Consider the following 26,305-nt stretch of genomic DNA (forward strand, 5'->3'; position numbering starts at 1 on the left):
GAGGGATTTTATCAGCTGTTGTGGCTGTATTTGCTTTTCCACATCTATTTTGCTAGCGAGCCTGCTTCCGCAGAACCGCAGAACAGCCCGGGTCGGAAAGGGCCTCGAAAGATCATCTGGTCCAGCCTTGGCGGGAGGGGGAGCGCGGATGAGCTGTAGCCCCCACCGCTGAAGGCAGGTCAAGAGGACCTGCAGGTGGCTACAGAGAGCTGCTGCTGACAGGAGAGTAGGAAGGAGTTCAAGGCCAGGGCTCCTGAAAATAAAAACGGTCTCAGGGGAAGCAGTCACAAGAGCCTCTTCCCTTTATATAAAACCAAAATGTAAAACCCAACACTTCTGTATTTTGGTTTTAGCTGTCATTGTAAGTAGCTGCTGGTGGTGCAGTCTGCAGATTTTATTCTCAGGAGACTCCGCGTTGCTCCCCAGTTGCCTGCCTTTGGTTTCTCCTTCTGTGGACATACAGCCAGGAACTGGGTAATTACATTTTCTGTTTTCAAAGTGTATGTTGGCTATATTCGACGGGGATAATATGTCTGTTGCAAGGCGAGAGCGGTTTCTGTGGTAAAGCGGAGGCTATGAATAGAAGTCAGTGTCTGGACACACGTTTAAAATTGGTTCTTGGTGAGACGCTCCGAAATAACGGCGCGCGCCCGGAATTTTTTAGTTCTGGCCAGTGTAAAAGCGCGCAGCCCGGGGCCGCCGTGGGAACGGTCCGCGCACCGCGCCGGGCTCTGGCCCCGCCCCGCCCCGCCCCGCCCCGCCGCCCCGCGCCGTGCCCCAGCGCCCGGCCGGTGCTGCCGCGAGGGCGGGGCCGAGCCGCCGCGGCGGAGCAGGAGCCGCGCCCGCCGCGGGGCTGCCGGCAGGTGGCGGTCGGTGGCCACCGAAGGGCCCCGGCGCAGGCGGGGGGAGGGCGGGCTCGCTGCCCCGGGACCGGCGGGCGGGCAGGCGGCAGGGCGGGAAAGCCGGGCGCTGCGCTCCATCGGCTCGCCACGCCAGAACTCGCGCAGGCTGAAAGGCAATACCCGTTCAAACGGTCTGAAGTTATTGGGGCGTACACTGACTGCTGCCAGACGCCGGGGAATTCCTTAGCCTTACCGCCATGGAGCTACCAAGCTTGGCCGCTTGTGGCGGGTAGTCTCTACGCAACCGTGAGCGGACTGTGTCGTTGCTCAGCTCGGACCTCAGACCGAGTTCAGAGATGGGGACGATCTTTTTAGCAAGGCCTGTTGTGACAGGACAAGGAGCAATGGTTTTAAACTAACGCAGGGTAGATTTAGACTGGATATAAGGAAAAATTTTTCTTACAATGAGGGCAGTGAAGCCCTGGCCCACGTTTCCCAGGGAGGTGGGAGATGCCCCATCCCTGGAAACGTTCCAGGTCAGGCTGGACGGGGCTCTGAGCAACCTGATCTAGTTGAAGATGTCCCTGCTCACGGCAGGGGGGCTGGACTAGATGGGCTCTAAAGGTCCCTTCCAACCCAAACTACTCTATGATTCTAATTCCTTACTTGGAAAAATTAAAATGTTTCACACACTTGACTTTTTCTACTGAAATGTAAAGAACGTTATAAGGAAAAGTCATTATTCAATGGATTCTCAGCTGTAGGATGTTTTACAAATGTCCTGTGCTGCTGCTGAAAAGAGGCGATCCTACCTGCTCCCACAAGCCTGCCTTTCTGCAAGCTTCGTGGCTGGCTGACCACGCTGCTGTGTGGAAGGGAGGGAAAGGAGGCTGGCAGTGCTAGGGCTCTCCCTTCTGCAGGAACCCCTGCTTTGTGCACTAGGCCATGCTCTGGCTCTTTACCGGTATCAGCTCCTCCAGCTCTAGGACAGCCTCTGTACTAGGCGGAGTCAGCTTTCTACATCACCTCCACGGGGCTCGTGTGACGCTAGCCTAATGCTAGCAGCACTTATACGGCAGCTCAGCGCTCCCATCCTGTTAAAGGCAAAGCTGCTCCCATTCTCCTTTCTGCATCACTCACGGGAGCAGAAATCTCTTGTGCTAAGCCACACTGCCTGGAGTCGATTTCAGCAGCAGTCACGCGCTGAGTAGGCAGACTGCAAGAACAAACATTTGCACTGCAGGAGAGAGAAGTTTTAGCAACGCTTTCAAAAGTAGCAGCATGGAGTTTTGCCCCTGCTTGGCTATCTTCCTACAGAGAAGCAGCTTCCTTTGGATCTGGTGTCCTGTTTACACAGCTATACATGAAGGGCTAATTCAGTCTTAAAAACAGAAGGTAGAGCTCGCGAATCTCCTACCTCCCCCTTCACAAAGAATCCTGGCTCTTCAGCAGAGGTAGCCAGGCTAAAAATTGCTTCCTTTTCCTATATAGTTCCTGTTTGCAGAGACAGCTAGAATGCCTGTCTGTACTAGCAGCCCTGGGCTATCATCCCTGGCAATGACATGAGATAGGTGCTTAAATAAAATTATATCCTTCTTGCGGGCACATACTATTTTCATTGCTTTACTTAGATGAATAGAAACACTCCACTCCACTGTCTTGTTACCTGTGACAGCCAGCTGGGCAGGTGACGGTGGAGAATGTAACTTGCCCTTTTGTGGCAGCAGCAAGCTGAGGCTGACCTGGAACAGGCTCCCTCACCACAGCTGTCCTGTGCGGCCATGTGCTAAGCGCCTCCAGCTGAAAAACAACTTTTTTTTCCCCCAGCAAGATTAGTTTCCTGCTACAATTCAGCACAAGGGACCGCCTCTAAGGAACTTGTTTTACCTTTGTTTCCACAGGCTTTTTCTAGCCTCCAGTCCCTATTCTCCTTCAAGCAAGCACAGGAGACAGCAGGTATGCAGAGGTAAGGGGAGAATTTGCACAGCAATAAGGTGTCCTTGCTGCACTCCCATGTCTATTTTGAAATAAAAATGTACCCTCAGAAAGCAAGCTTACCTTGTAACAGCACAAGGTTAAATTAAAATGAGGTAGCTTGCAACACTTAACTTTTCATTAATGAGTAACAGCTGAAGTTAGCTAACGTCTCCACTCCTCGTGGCAACAGCCCCACTCAGAAAGCCTGGCTTCAGGAACTGCCCCAGTGCAGGGGCAGGGCATGGGCTGACCCATGCTGAAAGGGCCGCACTGCCCTCCTCAGAACCCAAAACCCTGAGCGGGTATCCGCAGCTCTCCCAGCCCGGTTCCTTCAGCCCTGGGTAGCCTGTCCCCAGGCCAACACATGGTACTGCCTCCTCTGACACTTCGGCGCTCCGTAGGTGTTAGAAGCCACCTATTAGCCAAGTCACTTCACGTATAGGCAAGGCCCTCTGAATTCAACCCAGCTTGCCTGTATTTGCTGGATGATGAGCACACAAGTTCAGCTGTATGTGTGTACTAATGGTGTTAGTATAGATCTTAATCTGTTTTTTTTAATACGCTGCAACATTTGTAGAGGTTTAACATATATTTAGTGTCAAAACACCTTGGTTTTTATTTTCATATCCTTTCTGAATCAGGTTAAGCTGTAAACAATTTCTTTTCAATCAAATACTGCCAACTAGAATTACTTCCATTCATGCATCACTGAAAACAAAAAGGGTATTTTTCCTTAAGTACAGATTTTTCTTTTTTATACAGAAACCGATAGCTAGATTCGATGCACCCTGATTAGTTATGTAAACAGATAACCCAAAAAAACTCGTCAACAGAACTAATAAGTTGGTTCCTTCATAGAATGGAAATCAAAAATCTCTCCTGACTTGAGGTTAACATGGTCAGGAGTATAGAGTGTGGCACATATAAATCCATCTAGGAGGTGTAAAAATTGCACCGTATCTGAATTAACAAAGTTATGCATAATGAAATGCACAGTGTAAATTCATGCTAGAAAGCATTTTTCAATATGAAGTGGCAGCCAACTGGCAACCGTAACAGTTAGGTTCTGCACCATCATTTATGGCATTATAGATAACTATTACCTATAGCATACTTTAAAACCCTGAAGGATTGTGTTACTTGAAACATTCTCCAGGCAGTCATTTGGTTTGAAACATTGGGAGAAAGACTAAAGAGCTTGCCATCTTATACCGATTATGGTACCTTTAACTTTTATGAAGTAGATCAGATATGATGTGTGTTTCACAGTAACGAAGTTGCTTTAATGCCTTTTCTCCAACAGTAGGATTCTGTTAGATGTTTCTGCCCTCAGATCACCGTTGTCCCAGGGGTCTTCCCTTTTCTTAAGTCTGGGTAACTACATTGAGCACTTTTCCTGGTTTCTAACTATTCATCAGTCCTTTCAGTATATCTTCGGAGAGCTCCAGCAGAGGGAGTTCAGGGGAGGGGATGTCCAGGGGGGGAAGGTTGGGTATTGGAATGTCCTTCGCCTTCCCAGCAGTTGTTGCAAACTTCTGCCAAGTTGCAGCTGAAGAAGTAGTTTCCGAGTGTTGCTGCAGACCCCACAACTCTGACTTCTCAACAAAGTCAGCATCTACATCCAACTCCTTGTCTACTGGAGATTTTTGGAGTCTAGCTCTTTCTGCTTTTAACTGCTTATTCTCCCTCCTTAATCTTTCATTTTCAGCTACGAGAAATTCTATGTGCCGTTTCAAATCTGCAATTTTGGTTGCCTGCTCTTCTATTATTGTTTTGTCATCTTTTGGAGCTTTGCTCCCAATACAAGCTTCTACTGGCTCCTTTTTTCTCTGAAGCAGAAATAATAGTGTATCCGGGTCCCTGTCAAAGACACCCTGAATATCCTGTGGATGTTTCTCTGTGGAAGGGCTGTATTTCTGAGTAACAGGAACCAATACGTTTTGATCATCAGAGTCTTCAGCAGATGGCTTATAAGAAGTCTGAAGATGTGCCGCTATTTCCTTGTCAGCATTCTGCTGGGCTTTCAGCTTTTCCTCCCTCTTTGCCCTTTTCCACCTCTCCTGGATGAGCAGTAACTGTTTCATATGACTATCCCTTTGTAATTCCAGTGATAGCTGAGCCTGAGTAAGAACAAGATTAAACAATTTAATTGGTGATCCCTAATCCCACCTGAATGTTCACGCAAGTAAAGTTACATGCATGTCAATATTTACATAAATAGCATCACAGCATGCCTGAGGGAGGAGGAGGAGCTTGTTATTCAGGTACTAAATCCAACAAGAAGTGATCTCTGCTTGTACAATGCCACAGATTCAGATATGCCACCCAAATTTAGCATAACTGCTAGTACTGTGAAGGACTGAGTTAACTTTAGGTCTTTTTGTTTGGTTGGGGTTTGTTTGGTTTGGTTTTTTTTTTCTGTCACTGACCAGGCTATGATAATACCCTCTGAGAGGAGTTTAACTGACCTACGACCGGCACCAAGAAGGAAGAGATTCACTTGGTCTGCACAGCCACACTTTAGCTAAATAATAAAAAGCATTTGTATGCTTCTGTGATGGTACCTGCATAGACATATTAGTGACACCCAGCACTAAGCAGAAGAATGCTCCAAGGCCAGATATGGTCTGAAATAATTCAGCCGTATTTAATGAAGTGGGTGACATGGTGGTTAATAACTCACAGGAACCACCTGGGTAAGAGGCTACCATTTTTTTACAAGAATGACCCCTTGGAGGAAAGACAGATGTCAGATCTCCAGGGATTATTTGCTTTGATAATATTGGCTAATCATAAAGCCTGCTGCTATGAAAACACTGAGCAGACTACACTACCATATTCACAGATAGATTTGTGCAATGAATAAGGGAAGATGTACGGCTGTTCAGAAGACCAGAGACCTCCCAGTCAGGATGAATAAAACCAAAATTGCAGACTGTAGATGAGATGCTCAGCTTTGTGTCTCAGCAAAACAGCCTAAGTTCCTCACAGCAAAAGCTAAATATGAAACTAGTTTTATCACCTTCTTGAAGATGCCTTGCAGACTAGAAACCAGTGTTGGAGAACCCTTGGATGAGGTTAGTAGTTCTCTTGTCCCTGCTCCATGTAAACTTGGAAAAACTCTTAAGGAAGACGAGCATCACTGCACTTCAAAAGCCCCTGGTGCAGTTGCCATGGGTTCAGAAAACTATGCAGAGGCTAACACCCAAGCGGGGTATGGTCAGTTAGGGCACAATATGACACAAAAGCACACAACAGAGCTATGGCTGATTCTGGTGTCTGATGCACTTTGGTCTCACCTGCTCTGACTGGGTCAGCTTCATAGCATCTGTTAGGTATGCTGCAGAAGAGAAAATTGATAAACACTTAGGACAGGGTTACACAATCTGAACGTTCCCATAAAAGCTAAGAAAAGGCTTCAGACCTTCCGTGTTCTGACTCCCCACATAAAGGCAGCAGTCCAGAAGCAAAGTATTTACCAAGTTACAGTGGCTGGAAACACCTGCTGTTTTTCAAAAGCCTGAAAAAATTACTGTAAGATCATGTAATATGAGCTACACCCTTGTCATGGCATCCTGTTGGCTCAGGTTGTTCCAATTTGTTTTTCAGAGGAGGATAGCAGCCATCTCCAGAAAGTCCTAGAAGAACAACTTTCCCGTGAAGGGAAGGAACACAGCTAAGGACCAGACTTTTAACATACAAGCATTCTAAGACAAAAATGTGGTAAGTAAAATCCTCTCGCTCATGGAGCACCAATATTATGAAGTCATGCGTTTTAATTGTATTCTTGAAAAAGAGGTATAGTCTGTAGATCCCCACTTTTTTCATCAGCTTCCCCTCTGAACCAGAAAAGGTGCTGGCTTACAGTCAGAGCAGCACTTCAGACTTTGAGCGTATCTTGCTAGTGCTGAAAATGACAAGGTATAAGAAATTCTTAACCAAATTCAGAAGGATGTAAGATAATGGCCTAGAATCATCAGATGAAGAAAAGCAATAAACATTCTATGCATTTCTGGGTTTTGTCTTGGTATATGAAGTGAAGGAAACCAAAAAGTAGTCTGCATATTAGAATGCAAGTGCTATCCCTCGTTGCCCTGAGTATTCACGAATACCAAAGAAACTATCAGTTTATCATTTTATGGGGTTTTCTTGTATTTATGAATGGAAAGTGAAAATGCCTGGTATCCAGGTTACAATGTTCTGAGTAGCCACTCATTTTGTCTCCACACAAGCTCTGTCACTGGAAATGTCCTACTTGTTGCATCAATTAAGACCTCCTCTTTCTTCTTCTGCCAAGCAGTAGCCATGCTGTCAGCCAGCTAAGGGACTACAACACAAATAATTAAGTGTGCCTAGTTAAACGGACAGGTAAATGCACCAAGTCTCACTTCGGAGAGAGGCTGTCAGTTGCAGCGTCAAGGCCTGTGATGCAATCTGCTGTTTTGCTTGACTTCTGGGAAAGCTCAGCTCATCACCTGTTCTTCAGTGTCTGGGTTCAGGCATTAGGAAAGGGAAGTAGGTAAACTTTTGTAAGCAAACATTTGTCTAGGTATTTCCTTTATCAAGAGAGAAAGCAGGTGACTTCAGCTACGAAAGCAGTGAAGAAAATACAAAGTGTAAAGTGAAACTGGCTTACAGCAGGTCCCCAGCTGCAGTTTGTGGATGACACAAGCTGTTGGCTTCATCTGGAGTCAAGAACTGCCTTCACAGTGATAACCACCCCTAATCAAAACAACTTTGGAAATGTCTGGCTTTAGCTGCTCATATTAGAGAGAAAGTTTCCAAAGAGGTGCTTGATCTGGACTGAAAAACAGATTCACATTTTAAGAATAAAAGAAAAACTAGATATTCTACTAACAGGAAGCATGCAAATCTAGAAGCTGATTTTAAGAGCTGGAATGTGAGAAATACCTACTCACCAGCAGCTTTTTTGTGACAAGAAATTGCTTCTTCATATTTCCCTGCTGCCAACAAACGGTCTGCTTTTCTGCTCTGCTGGTGAGCCTTAAAATAAAAAGAGCATTACATCAATGAGGGTTAAGCGACAAATAGTTATACCTGTTTTAAAAGCAATCAGTATATCTAAGAAACTGTACTGATTCCAATTCTCAGGCTTTTAAGCTCCCACTCTCTTCCAAGCTTTATAATTTGATTTCTTTTTTTAATACTACCTTACAATAATCTGTACTGTACAGGTAAGAATTGAAGTTTGTTACGCCACAAAGATGGTGTGTACACAACAAAATCCTTTTGAAGCTGTTCCTCAGAAAGCACATGTTCTCCTTTATAGGCAGGCATTCATTGTGGTCATGTAAAAAGACCAGTAAGGCTATAAGAAGCCATGAGAAGCTCTAAGCATTTAAGACGAATTTACCTGGCAGAGTGCAAGATATTTGAATCATGTAACAGCTGGTTTGACGTTTTCTGCTGCCCCATGCCCAAGAGGCTTTGCCTCTTGGGTGAAGAAATTACAAAAGATCTTGGGTTTTTTGTTTGCAGCGTACACCAACTAATGGAAGCAGGACAGCCATAGTTAAAGATATCAAAGTCACGTTGTTGCTGTACAACAGTTAAGTCTATGCTAGCATTTGTAAGCCACTAATGTAAACCACTAAGGTAGGCTGAGGATGTTGCTGAAAGAAGAAACTGATGCAAGTATTTCCATATGCTCAGTGAGAAACAGTGTTGCGTAACCAGCACTGCAACATTCAGGAAAGCAAGTCTTTTTGTCATTACAAGACATGAACTTTACGGTCCTTCCTCCAAGACAAGCTATGTAGTATGAAAGGCTACAACCACTAACTGGCAAGGCTATTAATGACTCCTTTACTACACCTTGAGTTTGAAGTAAACAGGTATCAGGTACCAGGCACTGACCCTGTGAAACAATACAACACTTAGGAATCCCAAGAAAATGTTTGCCTGTTCCTTTGCTTTTTAAGATTACTGTTTCTGAAGAGAGCCTTTACCAAATCCATACCTGACTGAACCTGTAGGGGAAACAGCCAAAAGCCTAAAATTTGCCTCTGTAATTCTGTCTCTGACCCACACAAATTCTCTATTCCCTCCCTTCACCCAAATAAGGGCATAAAACATATCGGACTTCAGATGATGAATTCGATCTTCTTCATTCAAATTTAATTTTTTGAAAAATGAATATTTTTCATTTAAATGGAATTCATTCAATTTTCAATTAAATTAAAATATCATTAAAAAATTCACATTCACAAAATTCATTTGGCGAATACAAGTCGCCGATTCACTTTTAGCATGTTCCAGGATCACCATAAAAATGAGACCATTTGTCCGTACCCTAAGATGTTAGAACAGCTGGTTCCCTACTGGCCTTATGGAATTAAGCTTTTCTCTGTCTCTGGCAGTCTTGGAAGAAGCATCGAAGGTCAGATAATCCAAACAGGATGGTAATATGATTCTATCAGGAATAACATGATACTAACATGCATTTTAAAAGTTCCAAAATGCAGATCAATTTCTTTGTCATATTTGTCCTCCAAACTGACATATCACCTACACTGTAACAGTAAGTTCATTTTTCTACCAGAATCCTAGCAGCTCTGACACCACAGAAGAGAATGACTTCTACAGAAAACACTCTTTTGGGCAACAGCTGTTCTTAAGCAATCCCTAGCAGTTATAGGGATTTAGGCATTTGGCTTTTCTAAAACTCATTATATATGCTAATATGGAGTGTTCTAAAGATAAAAAAAAAAACCAAACCACACAAACCCCCCGCCTCGATTCTTCACAACAAATAATTGTTATATTCTTCTTCATCTTCATTCAATCCTCATAGCATTGTCAGCATTCCCTGTTTCTTCTGCCCTGAGGTTAAATAATGTCAGAAGAAGTGTTTTTCTATTGGAAAATCATCTATTTTATGGCCTTTTTCTATGGACTCCTACAAATGACTTATGCTGGAAAGATAAACTTATTTCCCATGGGAACGAACAAACAGTACTGGCTCATATAGAGCCATCTCCTCGGTTATTCATGGCAGCTCATCCAGTTACAAATTAGCTGTGTTGTGCCCATAAAAACACCTGAGCTAGCTCCTTGCAAAACCATTTTTCAATAAATTAGTATTGATACAGCTGCTTCTGCAAACTGCATGGGCAGGTCTAAAAAACCAGGGAAAGAGGAAACAGGACAGCTAAAGACAGACGAGCTAAGAAAGCAATTCAACAAGTCATGGGCCTGGTTCCATTTATTGGTTTCTACATATAAGAATGTGAGTCTAATTGCTTTCAAAGGTTTTGTTTTAAACTATTGGAGCATGGTCTTACTCAAATCACTTAAGTGCATGCAGAACATTTGAGGACAGACAGTTGTTATTTGATTGAGCAATTAAATTATTTCCATTCTCAGTTAATTCCCAGTGAAGCTGAAGGGAGTCTGAAGAAGTTGGGCTAGACCACAAATAAAATTAGGAAAACAACAGTCCAGAGATGCTAGCATAAAGAAAAGCTAGGGGGCTCTGTTTACAAGGTCAAAATGCCTTTCTTGCTGTTACATCAAAATATATAGACGTCAGGCTATCTTACTCTGATGCAGAGCAGCAGACTTCCCCAGTGGGAACAAGAGGAACCACAGGAGAGAAGAAAAAAAATAAAATCCCTGTTTCAGCACGGCCTTGTATGAGAAAGTTAGGTGTTTTGCAGTTAGTCATGGGGGAGGAATTCTTCATTTTGTATGTTTTCCTACCAGCTCGACAGGGATATATTAACTAATTTTTTCCACTCTGTAAGTGTTTGTTCCAATTAGTTGATTGTGCAAGGACCAAGGAATTTCTCCCATTTTCATGGTACATTATTCATCACCAGCAGTTTGAAGAAATCAGTGGTGCTGCTTAGTGATGAAACTGCAACAGAAGTACTTGGATGCTTAATAGCCACCTATCATGGATAAGCTTCTACATCTTGTCTAGTCTGCTGGTTTATTCTTAGCACTCTGTTACACTTAGCCACGCAGCATCCAACCATTGTTAGCAAATCCATTTTGAACTCAGAGTGGCCTGTATCGCATTATAAACCTGGCAATGGAAGAATTGGTCCTATATCACAAAGTGAAAAAAATGGCTCTCAAGTTCATGTCTGGTCTGATGTCATGCTAGAAGAAGGTGTTTACAACAACAGTTCTGGAGCTGCTATGCTGGTTCCCATCAGATTCAAGCAGGACTGCTTTGACTTTGGTCCTGCTGCTGTGATGATTACAGAAACAGCTGCTGCATAACTGCAGTGGGTTTATGTATCTGATTTCTCATTCCTCTTCCAGTTGCAGTGCTGGAAATAAATGTAGGATGTGGTGTAAGAATAATTATAATTTATTAACAAGTTATGGAATTGAAGGGGGGAAGCAGTTTGACAACTACTTCCAGATGTTCCTCCCAATCCAGACGAGCAGGAATTCCCAGTTGGCAAATGGGCAGGTGTAACAACTTGACTCTTGTAAGAGGAAGCAGGTGTGAGTGAACCATGACCAACCTAAAAAGCTTCCTCATGTTGCTCTAACATATTTGGTTCTTAAAGGATTTGTGCGTGCTTTACTGTATCACTTGAACCACTCTGGATCAACTACAGAAGCAGGTAAGCTAGGCAGCTTTCCTCCAACTTTCCAACTGTAGCTGAGATGTTAACAAATGATAACTTCATCTGTACATTTGTACTGCTATTCCAAAGACATATTTCTATTTGATTCTCCACCCAAACTATTGACTATGTAATTGCTGAGCAACAGCATAAAAAACCCCCCAAAAATCAAATGACCCTCTAAAACAGCAATGCAGGTCTCCTCTTTGCCTAGAACTTTCTTTAATAGCCCAAAAGTTAACACCCAACTGTTTTTTTTAAAATATGAATTAGCCAATGATGGGACTACAGGCCATAAGGAACAAAGTCATAAGGCTCACCTGCCAGATATCTTACCACTCCCTCAAACTAAAAAATAAAAATGCTAGTTTTCTTTCTAGAGATTGTGTGCCATTACAGCTTAAAGGATTACCATTGTATGATCCTAGCTTAGGTTGGAGGAAAAAAAACAAGTGCTGCTTTTCCCATGTGATTCCAGTTGATGGCTAGCTATGATAGAAGGAAGAGTGACAGGAAAAAAACCTGCTTAATCCTACAATATTTTTAAAAGGTAGATATAGTCCTAGTCATTTTCAAATAGGGTAAGTCTACTACCCTCTCCTAAGAGCAGTAATTTGCAACCGTTCTCCTGTAGCTGAAGTAGTGTTGTGTGTGTTTTGTTTTCCTTTGTTCCCCTAATGGTGCTGGACAAAGCCTTGCGCAAGATGTTAAGCTTACAGCCTTCTTTGTTTGTTGTAGGGGACTTTCTAGAAAATGATATAGTATAATATGATTATGAAGCACAGATTACAGTGCCTTACTTGCTAATAAAGTTACAAATGAAGGCAGGAAAACCCAGCTGCTAAAATGATGGGGCCTGAGGAAAGTTAACTGCAAAGAAGTTCTGTCTAATGTAACAGTTTGTAACTGTTTTAAGCAACTGTTTGCTGTTAGCATCATCTATTTTATGCTATGGACTGTGGATACTAGTTATCTTTGCCAGAAAGGATTAATACCTATGCTCTCCTACTGCGGAAAGCACAGATTAAAGTATTTTTTTGAGAGATAAGCGATCTATCTGGGGATTTGTTTCTTCTAAGGATACAGGGCTGTTTTTCTAGGAATGCATATGGAAGAAAGGAAGATTCAGAAAGTGTACACTGCATTGCTTCCATACTGTGCAAAAGAGTGCTAACTATCTTCCATGTAGATGTTTACAGCAGCAGGCCACAAAGGGTGGGACGAGGGGGCGCACCATTATTCCCCCCACCCCACAAACACTGTCAGGGCTACACACATGAAGTCTCTTTCAAACCCATTCTTACAAGGAAATAGTAACCTAGAAAGGTTTGAATGCGCATGGCTGCATACACATTGAAAAAATGGAATGAAGAGAGAATACAAGCGGAAAACTTGACCTGAGAGGTCCAAGACTAAACTATGGTCATCCTTTTTTTTTTTTAATTAAAAAAAAATGTAATCATGATGGATAAAACTCTGACTATGGAAAATGCTTGTATTTACAAGCAGTTACACTAAAAGCAAAAATAATAGAGATGTGCTATAACTTATGCTAAATAATGGGAATGTATTTGCTGCTAAGCCTAAAGAAATGGTTATGTGTAGCTTTATCAACAGAAGCAAGCCCCCTTAAAAGTACTGCTGCTATTCTGTAAAGAAAGACAGAGTTGACTGAAGGAGAAACAAAAAATGGCAGAACCCATTGTGACTGCTCAACCAATACCACTAGCCACATGTAAGCTCAATTTTCTGTCTTTGAAAGCCTGTACTTAGCAAGGTTGACAGAACAATGACTGAACTGTAAATTACAGGTTAGTGTGACTATAGAGTGAAACAAGTATGTGAAACTCTCATCAGAATGTATTCTCAATATTAACAGACTCCTCACTCACTTTGTATTGAACCGTAAAGATGTTGAAGTTCAACTTGCTTGTAAGCAATGATATTAGAATTTAAATAGATGGGCAGACAAGCAACAGTTGTTTAGCCAACCAACATTAATTCACTGAATAACCCTAATTGATTACACATGTGTTCCCAACTTATTACAAATTTAAGATCATTTGAGTTCTTCACCATGCAAATGCAATTAAGAGATCTGGAATGAAGCCAACTCACATTCACACTGCTCAAGTTAGGCAGAGTCTTCAAAACCCCATCTAGGCATAGCTGCAGCTCTTTCCCAGATCACCTGCAACTTCATTAAGGTGTGGTATCCTTTTACCTAATGCATAGTCAAAACAACCTCATTCTCTTCCTTTTCATCCATTTAGTATGATAAAAGCAGTAAATGCTTCAACTTGCTTGTCAGAGCCATTTTGTGTATCTACAGTTCTTAGTTGCTTTGGTAATGCTTTTCTTGTCCCCATATATAGTGCTGCAGCTGGTACTACACAAGTCTGCCTAACATGAGGTTATAAGCTAAATGAGAACAGTCCCACTGCCCTGATAATAAAAAAAACCCCAAACCTCCAGTCTGGGGTCCTATAGGTAGCCCTAAACCACATGACTCAAGCTGTTACAGCAGCTGAGCTGCCCCTCAGTAGGGACAACTGAATCATCACAACAAATGGTCCAGTAAACAAACTATTCCAGGAGCAACAATTTCAAACAAGTGGGGCAGAAAGGCTTCAGCCTGCTGCCTCCCCAGGCCTCTACAAGACAGCTTCATTTGCGCCTTTAAACTGTTAGGCATGCTTACTCAGAGCTGAACTGTATGGCTTGATGATATGCATGTAATGCCAGTGTGATGCAGCAGAAAGGCACTACTGGTAGGCACCCAAACAGCATAAACACCAGTGAGGAAATACTGCCTCTGTCGATCCCACATAGCTTAGCTCATGATGTGCTGACTGGGAGCTACTGCAAGTTGTTATATGTGCAAAATGGAACAGTTTTGCATTGTTCTTTATTAGTAGTTAGATGACTGAATACAACGTTGCTGAGCTTTTCCAAGGAGGCTATTACTGATCTGGCTGTTCAGCTGAGTATCTGATGCATCACCTCAGCACCTCCAGTCACTTTACTCAGACAGATATGCTGTTGCCTCTGTGGGTTCACACCTTACTTACATTGCCCTTAGCTGAAACAAATGGCCTCATATAGAGTGTGTTGTTAGTAAGAAAACCAGGACAAGGCTTCCACCACTGTGGTAAAAACAGACTTTGTGTTAGGCATGTCTAGATAAAAATACTTCCACTTTCATTACCAAAAAGCTTGTTTTCGCTAGTATGAGTTCAGAATTGATTGCGTCTACCTTTTTTTTTATTTTAGTTTGGAAGAGCAAGTGTAGCAGCTTTCACGTTAAACTTTATTTTTAAAAAAATCAGAGAAAATATACTGGATTCAGTGGATGTTTCTGTAGATTAACATAATATCCCTTTTTTTCCAATCAAAACAGAGGTTGAGGCTGGCATTAAGTCCCAAACACATTGGCCTGTGTGGTTTAAACCTGGTAACTTTCATAGATGCTTTCTACTTTCTCCTCCTATTCTTCCATATTGCGTTTTTATTGTGTTTGTTATTTTCCCCTCGTGTGGATGTCATTCACCTCACTCCTAAACCATTTCTTAAAGCACACCATTGATAGGCTTGCACAGGAATGGTTGTCAACAATGTCTTACAGCGTTAACATTAAAAGCTTCCATTGTATGAGATACTTGCAATACACGTTTTGTTGTGTTATTCCCACTCCAGCCACTGGTCCATGCTTTCTGTTTTTCATCAAAACAACTGTTCAAGTTTACACTTCAAGAAATTTATGGGCAATAGATATTCACCAGACTTTAGATTGTATCTAATAATAAACTGAGTTATGCTGTATACAGTTTATATACAATGTAACATCTTCTTAGGAAGAATACAAGGTAGAGGTGGTATGGCTCCTTAGTATATAACCTACAGGAAGATACTGAGTTATTAAGTTGAATCTGCAGAGTTATGAAGTCCTGGGTGTCTGACTCTGTGCAACAACCAAGTTTCCTTTTTAGTCTCCTCTGGAGGTTGATACTGTTTGCCTCATATTTTTACTGCATTACTTCCAAGTTTCTGACGGCCAGCAGTGTGCTGTTGTGCTTCTTAAAGTATGGAAAATCTTCACAGGTATCTGGCTGATACCTTTTGCTCCTATACCTAAGGTTAAAATTACTGCTGGATGCGAGATCCAATTTAGGCAAAAAATACTGATGGCAGTTGGAATTGCCCCTACGGTAGGTAGCACAGAGAAGCCCTCAACTTCATTTTTTCACAGGAGGTCTTATGAGACTTCATGCTTTTGCAGTTTAAGTTTTAATTTGTTAAAGACTGTTGAGATGTCTTACTTTATGGCACTAGATTATGTGTGAAACAAGTATTCAGCTGAACTAGATATCTGCTATATGGTTGCCTGCAGGGGCAGGGACAGCACTTAGTCCATACCAGTTTTAAGTTCCACAGAACATCCTAAATATTTTTTGTAGGGTTGCAGAACTGGCTTCCTTATTAGTAAAAGCATAAGGAACTGGGTTTTAACCCATTCTTTCAAGATTAGATGACATTTCTCATCTGCAAAGCATACAGTAGATTAAGGTGGGAGAGGGAAGGAGGGAAAAGGGCAAAAGGAAGAGACAAAATGAATGCTCAAGTATCAGAGCCACCCCAAAACACTTTCCCGTGGCTCGAACAACTGACAATGGTAACAGATTTTGGAAAAGTTGTTTCAACTTATTCCTAAATGAAGTATCACTGGATACAATTAATACCTTGAGGACAGCTCAGTGGAAAAATCAAATCAGCAGTTATTACTGTAGCACAAGCCCTAGAAAGGTTAGAAGAAGGAAAGATGAGGTTAGACTCGGCATGATTATTTGTTAAGCATGCAACAATGGCACAGAAGGTATACAAAAAGATAAGCATAACTTTAAAAGGAAAAAAAGAGAGGGGGGTCTGAAGAACTAGAGCCCATATTCTAAAAAGATAGGTCTATTTCTTACTGAAGTCATTAGACCAGAAGGTCAACGATTAAAACCTCCATTAAAGAAAAAACACTGTAGTTATAGATTTTTTTTTTTTTTTAAACAGAACCGGAAAGCACATCAGTACTTGTCTAGTGCCATCTACAGAAATAAATCAGTCAATTAAGGAAATTAAAATATAACTAAACTGAAGAAAAAGAAATATCATTGATAGTTTAAGCCATTAAGACCCAGGTGCAAATGATAAAATATTATTTTCAGGAAAACATATCTTTTAGAAGGTAGAAAAAGAATGTAATTGAAGTTGGCAGATATGACAAGGTATGGCATGCCACCTGTAATTAGGAAGGCTAAGCAAATAGTCAAAGATGTAAACAATAACTGAGACTGAAAGCCACCAACACAAATGATTAAGTAAAGTTGGTGTGCTACGTGTTGACAGAGAAATGGAGACACTAGAATAGTGCAAAACTACTAAGGATTTTTTTTTTCTGTCAGATCATCTCCCCAGGAAAACCAGGACAGTATCCGTGCTTTCCAGTAACTAAGACTAGACACTCAAATACACAACTAATGAACATATTTTACAGGACAAAGCAACATCCAAGAATTATAGCAAATTCTAATGAAAAGACTTAACTAAAGAAAAATAATTTTCACAAAAGTTAGCAAGCTATGATATACTGAAATAAGGAAAATGTCTTGTACTTATGTCATTGATAGATAAATAAGCCTAACAATTAGTGTATCCAAAACCACTTTGTAGTTTAGGGGTGTTTTTTGTTTGTTTGGGGTTTGTTTCCCCTCCTCTCTGATGGTTTGGCATCTCTGGAAAAAGTTGTGCTTTTCCAAACCACAGGAACTAGACTTAGCTAAGAGAAGGGACTTAAAGGGAAAGCAAGTGAAATACATGACACTGGATAGGATCAATAACTTAAATTAACATTCTTATATTGGAGGTTGATACCTTCCCTGAATGTTGTTGCAAATGTGAAACTCGGCTGCAGAGGACTGTGATAGAACTTTGCAAAACTCTAGTTACTCCTGTTCATGTCCTTGTAAAAACTTAGGCATGTTGTGTAACCATGGTATTGTACCTATTCAAGCTCTCGTCTTGGAATAGTTTTCATGGTGCTTGACACGACCTGAAAAGACAGGTCATTTTTTCTATGTAAGATGATCCATGACTATATTGTGCAGCAGTTTCAGGAAAAGTTTTTGTATTTCAGGATACTCCTTAAAAGGGAGTAGGAACATATGTGCAGGCAACTTCATAATTTTCTGTACAGAACTATACAAAGCAATTTTTTTCCTGTATCATCTGTTAGGCAGAAGTACCTTGAACTTATTGTTAGCCTGGTGCTGGACAGGTATGGTAACTGAACACTCCTACTGTGGTCAGAGGATCATCAGTCAGGCTTTAGTCATACTTTTGTTACTCCTACAATCCTTAGTAAGTGGTCTCAGTAAGAAACACTACTAACTGGTGATATCTGCACTGCCACAAAGCTGCTACTTTCAGCCTTTTACTAGTGAATATTAAATTATCACTTTACCCTTAGAAGTTCATGCACTAGATCTATTTTTAAAGAAGTTTTTGTAGTGTCCCTGAAATAGTTATAGTTTATCCCTTCTGCATTACTGTGCTGTAAAGTTTGTCTGACTTTAAACCCACCATATCAGTAAGTTACAAGAGCTTTCTACTTCCTGTTGTTCCTTATTTCAATCAGGCCTCCAGTATACAGAGTAAAAAGTCTTGAGACCGCACGATGCAGGCATACCCAGAGTGGTTCTACACCACTGGTTCAGGTCTAAAAACACCATCTTCCTGCTACACTGTCAGCCCTAACTCTATGGATGGTCTGCAGTGGCAGTTTTACAAGCCTTCCTGAAACTAGACAGAGCATTCCAGAAATACCTAACAGACTCTATGGACCAGGCAAGGGTTTGTCAGGGCTGACACCAAGCTGGAGCAAATAAGCTTTGATTAAAAAGTAAACTGACACAAGTCTCCAAGGTTTGCACAGCAATGTCTAAACAATTTCTGGATCAAACTCATTCCTGGAAGCACTACAGCTGTATTCCTGGACTGCTGGACCACTGCTATTTTTCTAAGGGGGTGCTCTGTGTAACACCACATCTGAGGCATGCTCAAGACACAGCTTTGATAAAACCCACAAGGCAGCAGAAAATTAACTGTCTTGACCCTAGATCTTGTCTATGTGACAGAAACCTACAGTTTGGGCTGTTTAAAACCTGATTAGCTTTTGCGAAGATGCATCTTTCAGACATCTGTTTTTCAGTTAAAGTTCTGTAGATATTTAGTTTAAGCAGAGTAATTACCGACTTAAGATTTTAAAGTGTTCCACCTTCTGAAATTAAAAGGAGCATCCAGTTAGTGCAGGCCCTGATAAGCCTCTAAAACTCTTTAAACTCACATAGATATGGCCTGGGTCATCTACGCATTTCCTTCCAGAACTTCCCTTGTGTTTGCAACTCGGGCCGGGCTTACCCATCCCTCCCACCCTCACCCCCAAAATCTAACCACGCTGCTACTCGCACCCCTGCGTTGTTTCCTCCCGTGGTGCCAGCGGCCCCCGCGCGTGGGGCAGCCACGGGCCCTGCGGGAGCTCCTGCACAACGCCGGGGCAGGCCGGGACATCGCTTCCCCCGCCTCTCACCCACCGGACCGGGCAGTGGCGAACTCAGCCCCGCCTCAGAAGCCGCCTCAAGGCCGGGACAGTAGGTCGGCCCCGCTCCCCTCCCCTCCGGCGCGGGCCCAGTGCCGCCGCAGCAGGGCCTGGCACAAGCCCTGAACAGGTGCTGGGCGGGGGGGGGGGGGCGCGGAGAGGGCCCTATTTACAGTTCAAGTCACGCTTCTCCGTCCGGTGACCCACCGGTAAGGGGGATGCGCAGTGTCACCCTCTCCCCGCCGCAGCCTGAGGGCCGAGATCGGCGGCAGGACGGGCTGACAGGACACCCCGCCACACCCCGACCACCACCCCCTCGCGGTCGCGCGCTCACCAGGTTGAGGGGCCCCTCCATCACTTCCATGGACGGCGGGGGCTGGGGGCACATGGGCGCGGAGGCGGCCTGCTCGCCGCTCCCGGGGCCGCCACCGCTCCTCCCGCGTCGCCGCCCCGGCGGGTTGTAAACACGGGCGGCCGCTTCCGCCCGGCCCGTACCGGGCGGCGCCTCGCGACAGCTTGCGGGTCGCGCGAGACTCGGGCGGCGTCGCCGGGGCAACGGGCGCCGCTCCTTCCCGCCCCTCCAACGGCCGTCCTCGCGCCCCTCCAACGGCCGCCCGCCGGCGGCTCTATCGGTTCCCCGCTGAGGGGAATGCGGTGCTCGGCGTGACAGGCGGAGAGGTAGCGCCCCGCCGCAGACAACCGTCATTCTTTCTCCCCCCCGCCCTGCTTTAGTTTTTCTCCCTTTTATTCAGTGCTGCATGCGGCTCGTGTCGTCGGTCTATAGACGTGTGGGGCTTCTGTGAGGAAAAGTCTGATGAGGAGCGGCTGAGGGAGCTGGGGTTGTTTAGCCTGGAGAAGAGGAGGCTGAGGTGGGACCTTATTGCTCTCTACAACTACCTGAAAGGAGGTTGTAGTGAGGTGGGTGTTGGTCTCTTCTCCCAAGTTATAGTGATAGGATGAAAGGAAATGGCCTCAAGTTGCACCAGGGGAGGTTTAGACTTCATATTAGGAAAAACGTCTTTACTGAAAGAGCAGTCAGGTATTGGAACAGGCTGCCCAGGGAGGTGGTGGAGTCATCCCTCAAGGCGTTCAAAAAACGTGTAGATGTGGCACTTTGGGACACGGTTTAGGAGGCTTCAGGGTGTTGGATTGGTGGTTGGACTTGATGACCGTAGAGGTCTTTTCCAACCTTAATGATTCTTTGATTCTATGAAAATAAGCACCCAGCATGGTGATGAAGCATGGTGGTAAAAGCACCCATTGCTACAGGGCAGCAAGGTCAGTGCCAGTGTCACGGAGGTCATGCAGGTGAGCCACAGACATGAATGATAGAGAGAAGTGCCTTTTCCTTGCAAAGGTGCAAAACCAGCTCCTGCCCTACAGGGTTTAGTTCTGCCCTGAGGTGTGTTATCCAATACAAGCAAAGGTGATGGTGTTATTTCAGCCCTGGGCACAAAGCCAGTCAGATGGACAGCAGGTTCAGCTCTCTCCGTGAGGGGGAGAAGAAACAGCTATTGCTCTTTGTGGCTCTTCATTGCAGGAATTGCAGTATATGAAAACAGGTGACAATGACAGCAATACCAAAAGTGCCATATCACCATGTATGTGCTAACAAGAGGGTAATATTAATTACTCAAAATTAACTTTCTTGAGAAAGATCAGCTAAGCAGGGCACTGAACAACAAATAAGCTGACCAGCTGACTTCCTGAGTGTCGTGATCATCCTTATCCATACAACATTGTGTTTTATGAAGAGTAAAGTGAAGAAAACCGCCATAAAGGGGTTGTGTATAATTTTCTTAGGTGGAACTAAGGATGGCATGAGTTCATAGGAGCATGGCAGTAATAGACTGAAAGGGGAACGAGGGCAAAAAAAAAATGGGGAGAGAGAAGAGGACAGAGGAACAGGGGGAAGATGAGACACCTAGAAAACAAGAACTAAGAAAGCTAATTAGCAGCAATTAAAGGAAGTCCAGGATTCCCCTTGTACCCTTTGTAGATGTGATCCTCAGACATGAGTGGCGTCTGTGGGTCTCTGAGGGAGCCTACTTGGCCTGATATGCCGTAGCTCTCAGCTATCCCTGTGCTATGGGGACTAGCTTTGCAACACAGGAGTGCTGGGGGGAGTTTTTCTGCCAACGTATGTGGTTAGACAAGATAGTGTCTTCAGGCAAGGAGCTTCCAAAAGATACTTTGCTAATTCCTGTTTTCATTTGCAAGAACTTATCTATCACTTGGTTTAATTATATATCACCAAGTCACATCCTATGTAGTCCAGAGTGGTTTTGCTCTAGAGCCCACGGATTGAATAGTAGATAGGTGATATTGTCCTATATCAGTCATTGAAGGGAAAGGTCTGTCAGGATGAAGAAGAAAGGCTGCTTGGTGCTTCACTGCCAGTACTTACACTCGGACATACGAGAGGGTAAAATTTAATAGTGTTGTTTTTTATACCAAACTGTTGTGTTTTCCTTCCTCTTAGCTCATGGACATGCCCCCATGAAGAAGTAACATTTATCTGTCATCTGTAGGAGTATAGATCCCATCTTGATCATCCCACTTAGTCACTGTTCCTCTTCATAATGACAAGGGCTTTTCTAACCCCTAGCCCTGTGCTGCCTGGCCGTCTTCTCTCTCTTGCCAGTAGTGCTACGCTAGGAAAAAATCTGCCAAAGGTCTTTACATCTGAGCACAAAACTTGGTTGTTCAGTTGTTAATGAAGTTATACTGAGTTAATGCGTCACAATTTACTGGTTCTCTTGCATCTATATGTGAGATCTTACAGACTTAGCTGGTTGATTATCCTTTTCCATACTGCATTAATCCAGAGACAAATTTTGGTGATCTTGCTAAATATTATGTAGGATGAGATTTTAGATACACTGGCAGTTAAATTGCATACTGTCAAACTGTTATTTCTACCCACTTTACTAACTCTTTTTCATCTTTGGTGAGTGAACTGCAGATTATTATTTTTTTAAAAAAAATTATGTATTTATTTAAACTATATTGCTGATCTGTTTCTGTATAAGTCTTAATTTTGCTTAAAATGCTTGACTCAGGACAGGTAGCTGCATAGCTGGTTTTTACTATGTGCTTATCAGTTCTCCAGGTATCATGCCAATTTGCTAAAATAGATCATTAGGTTAAACACTTTCTTAGGAATAAAACAAACTACTTCTGAGAAATGTTTTCCATTACTCCTGCTGCTGGCTCAGGGAAGACAATTTAATTTATTGGATTTTAAGAGACAGTCAATGTTCATTTCAAGGCACATTACCTTTAGTGGAAAAAGGAGTAAGATGCTGGGCCAATTTACCACTTGTGGAATAGGAGCTAAAGGAGTGAGGAATATTGTATCAACAGAATAAAGGTTTTAGGAGCCACATTGCTGAGTAAGCCAATGTGTTACAGCTCGCCCGTTGTTCATGTAACCAGCAGTGGTCCTTACTGTTCCTCCAGCAAGGCTGGCAGTGGCTGTCAGCCACTATGGAGACCCGGCCATGCCTCTTCCCATCCAGGGACTGTTAGGAGGTGCTTAAATGGGGCATTTTCCTTGACTTGTGTGTCAATGTTTTGTTTCTTATATCTTAATCTGATCAAAACCTGAAGGCAAATAAAAAGAAGCCTGACAAGATTACTTCTTAAAATCTCATGGTTTAGAAACTGGTAGTGATATGCAGGATTTGCTTCAGAACCATCAGTGTTGCTGTTTGCAATGCTCTATGCAACTTATTTAGTTTCTAGTGTGCCCTTTTTTTTCCCTCTGAATGGATAGGTAGTACTTTTTTGCTTTGGCAACATGAAAATATCATCATGCCCTGGTCCTTCGAGAAGCATCATGTTGCCAATTCCTAAAGCGGCTATGGAAAGAGAGTAAAACCTGTAACATTATCTGTGTAACATTAGATGCAATGTGATATAGTGGTGTTATTGCTAGTTCAAAAACTAAACTGTATGGATGTTCTCCTTTACGCAGAGAATAGTCTTGGGACACCTTGAAGGTTTTTGTCCAAAATTCCAAGATCCTAGAGTGCAGGAAATCACATATACATTTCAGATAGCGTGTTAACTTCCATTGCACTGGACTGAAAATAGCTGCCATTTTCTACCAGTGTCTACAGAGTTGTTCTACGAGATTTAAAGCTGCCCTCCAGAGAAAACAGAACCATAGTAAAGAGTCTACTACATTATCTGTAAACTCATCAATGAAAACAGGATGGTTATTTCTTTTCATTACCACCCTTTCTGTGTTTTGCATGTTTTGCTCCTCCCTAGGGACTGTATAAGTATAAATTAAATGTTTGTCTAAAAGAACTATTAAAATGTAATTCTGGGCAGGATGTGCCTGTCAGCAGGAAGCTTCCTAAAATACCCTGTGTTTTAAGAGTGGAATTTTAGAGTAGGAGGGAAGTGTAGAATTGCTATTTACCTGTCTGATGCTGCTTTTGACACACATGATGAGCCAGCTTCATTTGACTGTCACCTCCTTAGGAGGCAGAATTCCTCAGCCCACACTTTGCTTAGCATTGACTACTTCTTTATTTACTCTTTGTGCCTTTGCATTTTATCTGGACTGTGCATTTTCAGTTAAGTGCCAGTTAAAGACAGGCTTCTCAGTCATGGCATTGTAGGAGGGCCCACAGAGCCTCCCACACAGTGCCCTCCTCAAAGAGAGATGGAGATGTCTGTTTCTTTGAAGGAGCACTTTTGAAACAAAAGGGATTCCCCTATGCCTCTGACAATTTATTTCCCACCACACATGTACAGAGCCATCGGACTGCTGGGCCTCCTTCCATTTGTCAGATTTTTCAGAATAACCGGATTTCAGAGATCTCCCACTGGATGTGCCGTGTCTCTTTGGGTTGCCTCTGGGGAATGCCTGAGAGGAGCTGTGGGCAAGGCAGTGCATGAAGGAGGGCTTTGACAACTGAGGCTGAAGGAACCTCATTCAGAGAGCTGGGAGGTTCACAGCAGTGAAATCTTGGAGAAGGTGTAAACTAAATTAAGACCTCCTGTTGCCTTTCCCCCTTTTGTGTCTATTTGGATTTTGGCTTCTCAAGGTCCTCTGTGACTTTTTCCCTTATAATTACATGTGATCAGCAATCAGAACCAAAACCCAAAAGAGTGAGTCATTAAAATGGGCAGAAAACTTGCCATTAGAATGCCTTGGCATGAGAATTTTGTTTCTGAAAGAACCTGAGGACAGCTTAGAAATCAGCAACCACAGTTTGGCATTTTCCTTAGCTACCAGAGGAACTGATGGGGTTAGAAACCAGTCAGATTTGCAGGGAAGAAAGAACTGGTGAGTTAAAAAACAAGAACACACAACCAAGACCATGTCTGAATAAATTTCCAGTCATCTGTACATAGACTATTTATTGAGAAAGATAAGAAAAGAAAAACTAAATTTTCATAATCCTGATTACATGCAGAGGATTGACCCAGATGCATGATTTTAGCTGTATTTATTATATTTAAACACAATGTATGCCTTCACATGTGTTTACTGAAAAGAAGAACCACAACCATTCAAATTAAATGTGTTTTTAAATATTACTGTTTAAAAAAGAAACTATTGGATTCCTGCATACTAAGAAGTAATGTATATGACTGTGGTGCTCTAGAATTAATTAGGTCTCTTATTTTAGTTTTAGAATCAAGAAGATATTTTCTCATTGCTTGCAGAATAAAATAGCTAAATCCTCTGCTTAGATCTGAAAGTAGTTTTGCCCACAGCAATCAAACTAATATTTTCTTTATAGCTCATTCTCTCTGTAAGCTTTCTGCTGATTTCATTAGGCTTTAGATCAGGATCCAAGTAACTAATTATATTTATAGTGTGATTTCTTTGCTCAGTACAACTAATTTAGGTAAAGGAGTTGGTGGGAATGGTGGAAAGCTAAGTAGTATTCTTTTGCATTACTTTGTCCAGGTGCAAGGTACCAGGAAAACTCTGTTTGTATTCATAAGCTCTTGCTCTAAGCTGAGCAGAATATTTCCTATTTTCAGTATTTTGTGAGAGCATAATGATGAACAGCTGATATACTGACTTCTTCCTTCATATTGACTAGGGCTGACGTATTTTTGACAGCAAAAATGGGGGGTCAGAAAGACCTGGCCATGTGACGTCCATGTTTTTCTCTCATGCTCCATTGCCCCAAGTTTCTTCCTAACATTTCTGAATACGTAGTCTCTCCTACAGCTCTACTGTAAAGCGACCACCTTCTCTTTCATCACTTTCCCACCTTTACCACAACTCTCCTCTCACCTATTACCCACATGCCTGCCCCTATTATTTCCCCAGCTCAGATCTGTTGCTCCACTCATGCTTATCATTGAAAGGGCCAGTGCTGCATCATCGCTTCTGTTACTGCCTTCCTAAATGCTGCCATGGGCAGCTGAATAACACTTCTCTCAGCTGGCCCTGTCCGCAAATATAAAAGACCCTTCAGCTTTGATTTCTGGGGATTTAAAAAGCTTGGACAAAGGTAGGTTCATTTAGCAGCTTTACTTTGCTAAAGGATATGAAGGTTCTGTTCTTGCATCACTAGCAGAGATTCGCTTTTTCTGAGCTGGCTCTCTTACCCTAACTCCACAGCTCTGTTTCTCTATCTGGACAGAAAATGATCCCCTTCCTTGCCCATACAAATTACCTCTTTTTTTGAAATCTGATTAACATTACCTATCCTGAGTGCTCAGTCAGCAATTTTCTGGTTTGTTTTGGTTTTCCTCTCTCAGACTGAAATGCAAACAAATAGGTCCAATTCAAATTGACTTTCTGACAAGAGGTCTGGTATTTGACACAACCCTGTAGACTACAAGACTATGTTAGGTCTTTAAAAGCTGGACCTTGATTTTAACAGAGGATTCTAGTGGAAGCCAGCAGTTTTTTGGAGGCCTAAGCTATAATGTCACAATCTGTAATCTAAAGTTTACTGAGGACCTCGAGTTACCTCTTTTTTTCTGGTATGTTTCCATTCCTGAGAAAAGCAAGAGCTGCAAGACTGACTTATAATATACTCAATTAGTCAAGTGAGAGTGAATCAAACCTTTCCAGGCAATTTTGTTTGAAGTGTCTGCACTCTTCTCTGCATCGCATGAGGTGCCAACACCAGTGGGAGTTTGCCTGAGGTAAGAGCTGTGGGTTTGGATGTATTCTTCCATTTTTATTAGGTCTTACACTCACAGGAATTTTGTGCTTTTTAATCTTGTAACTCTACAAAACTTATCTGGGT

The 26,305-nt window shown here is 42.7% G+C and overlaps 1 protein-coding gene and 2 long non-coding RNA genes across 3 annotated transcripts in view; 2 read left to right on the forward strand and 1 right to left on the reverse strand.

Moving 5' to 3' along the window:
- The first annotated feature begins 158 nt into the window (after positions 1 to 158).
- On the forward strand, positions 159 to 13,609 carry LOC135315601 (uncharacterized). Its single transcript, XR_010375082.1, has 5 exons — positions 159 to 474; positions 2,744 to 5,004; positions 5,669 to 5,896; positions 6,429 to 6,542; positions 10,602 to 13,609. It is a non-coding gene; the product is annotated as an uncharacterized LOC135315601 (long non-coding RNA).
- On the reverse strand, positions 3,411 to 19,583 carry NRBF2 (nuclear receptor binding factor 2). Its single transcript, XM_064464742.1, has 4 exons — positions 19,402 to 19,583; positions 7,739 to 7,823; positions 6,119 to 6,159; positions 3,411 to 4,939 (listed from the first exon to the last, which is right to left on the reverse strand). Exons 1-4 carry the CDS (start codon positions 19,453 to 19,455, stop codon positions 4,223 to 4,225), a joined length of 897 nt encoding a protein of 298 aa, XP_064320812.1. The 5' UTR covers positions 19,456 to 19,583; the 3' UTR covers positions 3,411 to 4,222.
- LOC135315600 (uncharacterized) overlaps positions 19,015 to 26,305 on the forward strand; it is a 67,076-nt gene continuing 59,785 nt past the window's right edge. Inside the window, exon 1 of the long non-coding RNA XR_010375081.1 lies at positions 19,015 to 19,197. This is a non-coding gene — a long non-coding RNA (uncharacterized LOC135315600). The remainder of the gene's footprint in view (positions 19,198 to 26,305) is intronic.

The sequence above is a fragment of the Phalacrocorax carbo genome, chromosome 13 (genome assembly GCF_963921805.1).
Source record: "Phalacrocorax carbo chromosome 13, bPhaCar2.1, whole genome shotgun sequence".
In the NCBI taxonomy this organism is placed as follows: domain Eukaryota; kingdom Metazoa; phylum Chordata; class Aves; order Suliformes; family Phalacrocoracidae; genus Phalacrocorax; species Phalacrocorax carbo.

Coding starts and splice junctions, on each gene's coding strand:
- NRBF2 (XM_064464742.1), bottom strand. CDS start 19,455: ATGTGCCCCCAGCCCCCGCCGTCCATGGAAGTGATGGAGGGGCCCCTC. Junction 7,824..19,401: donor TGGAGGGGCCCCTCAACCTG/GTGAGCGCGCGA, acceptor TTTTATTTTAAG/GCTCACCAGCAGAGCAGAAA. Junction 4,940..6,118: donor AGCTGACCCAGTCAGAGCAG/GTGAGACCAAAG, acceptor GTTCTTACTCAG/GCTCAGCTATCACTGGAATT.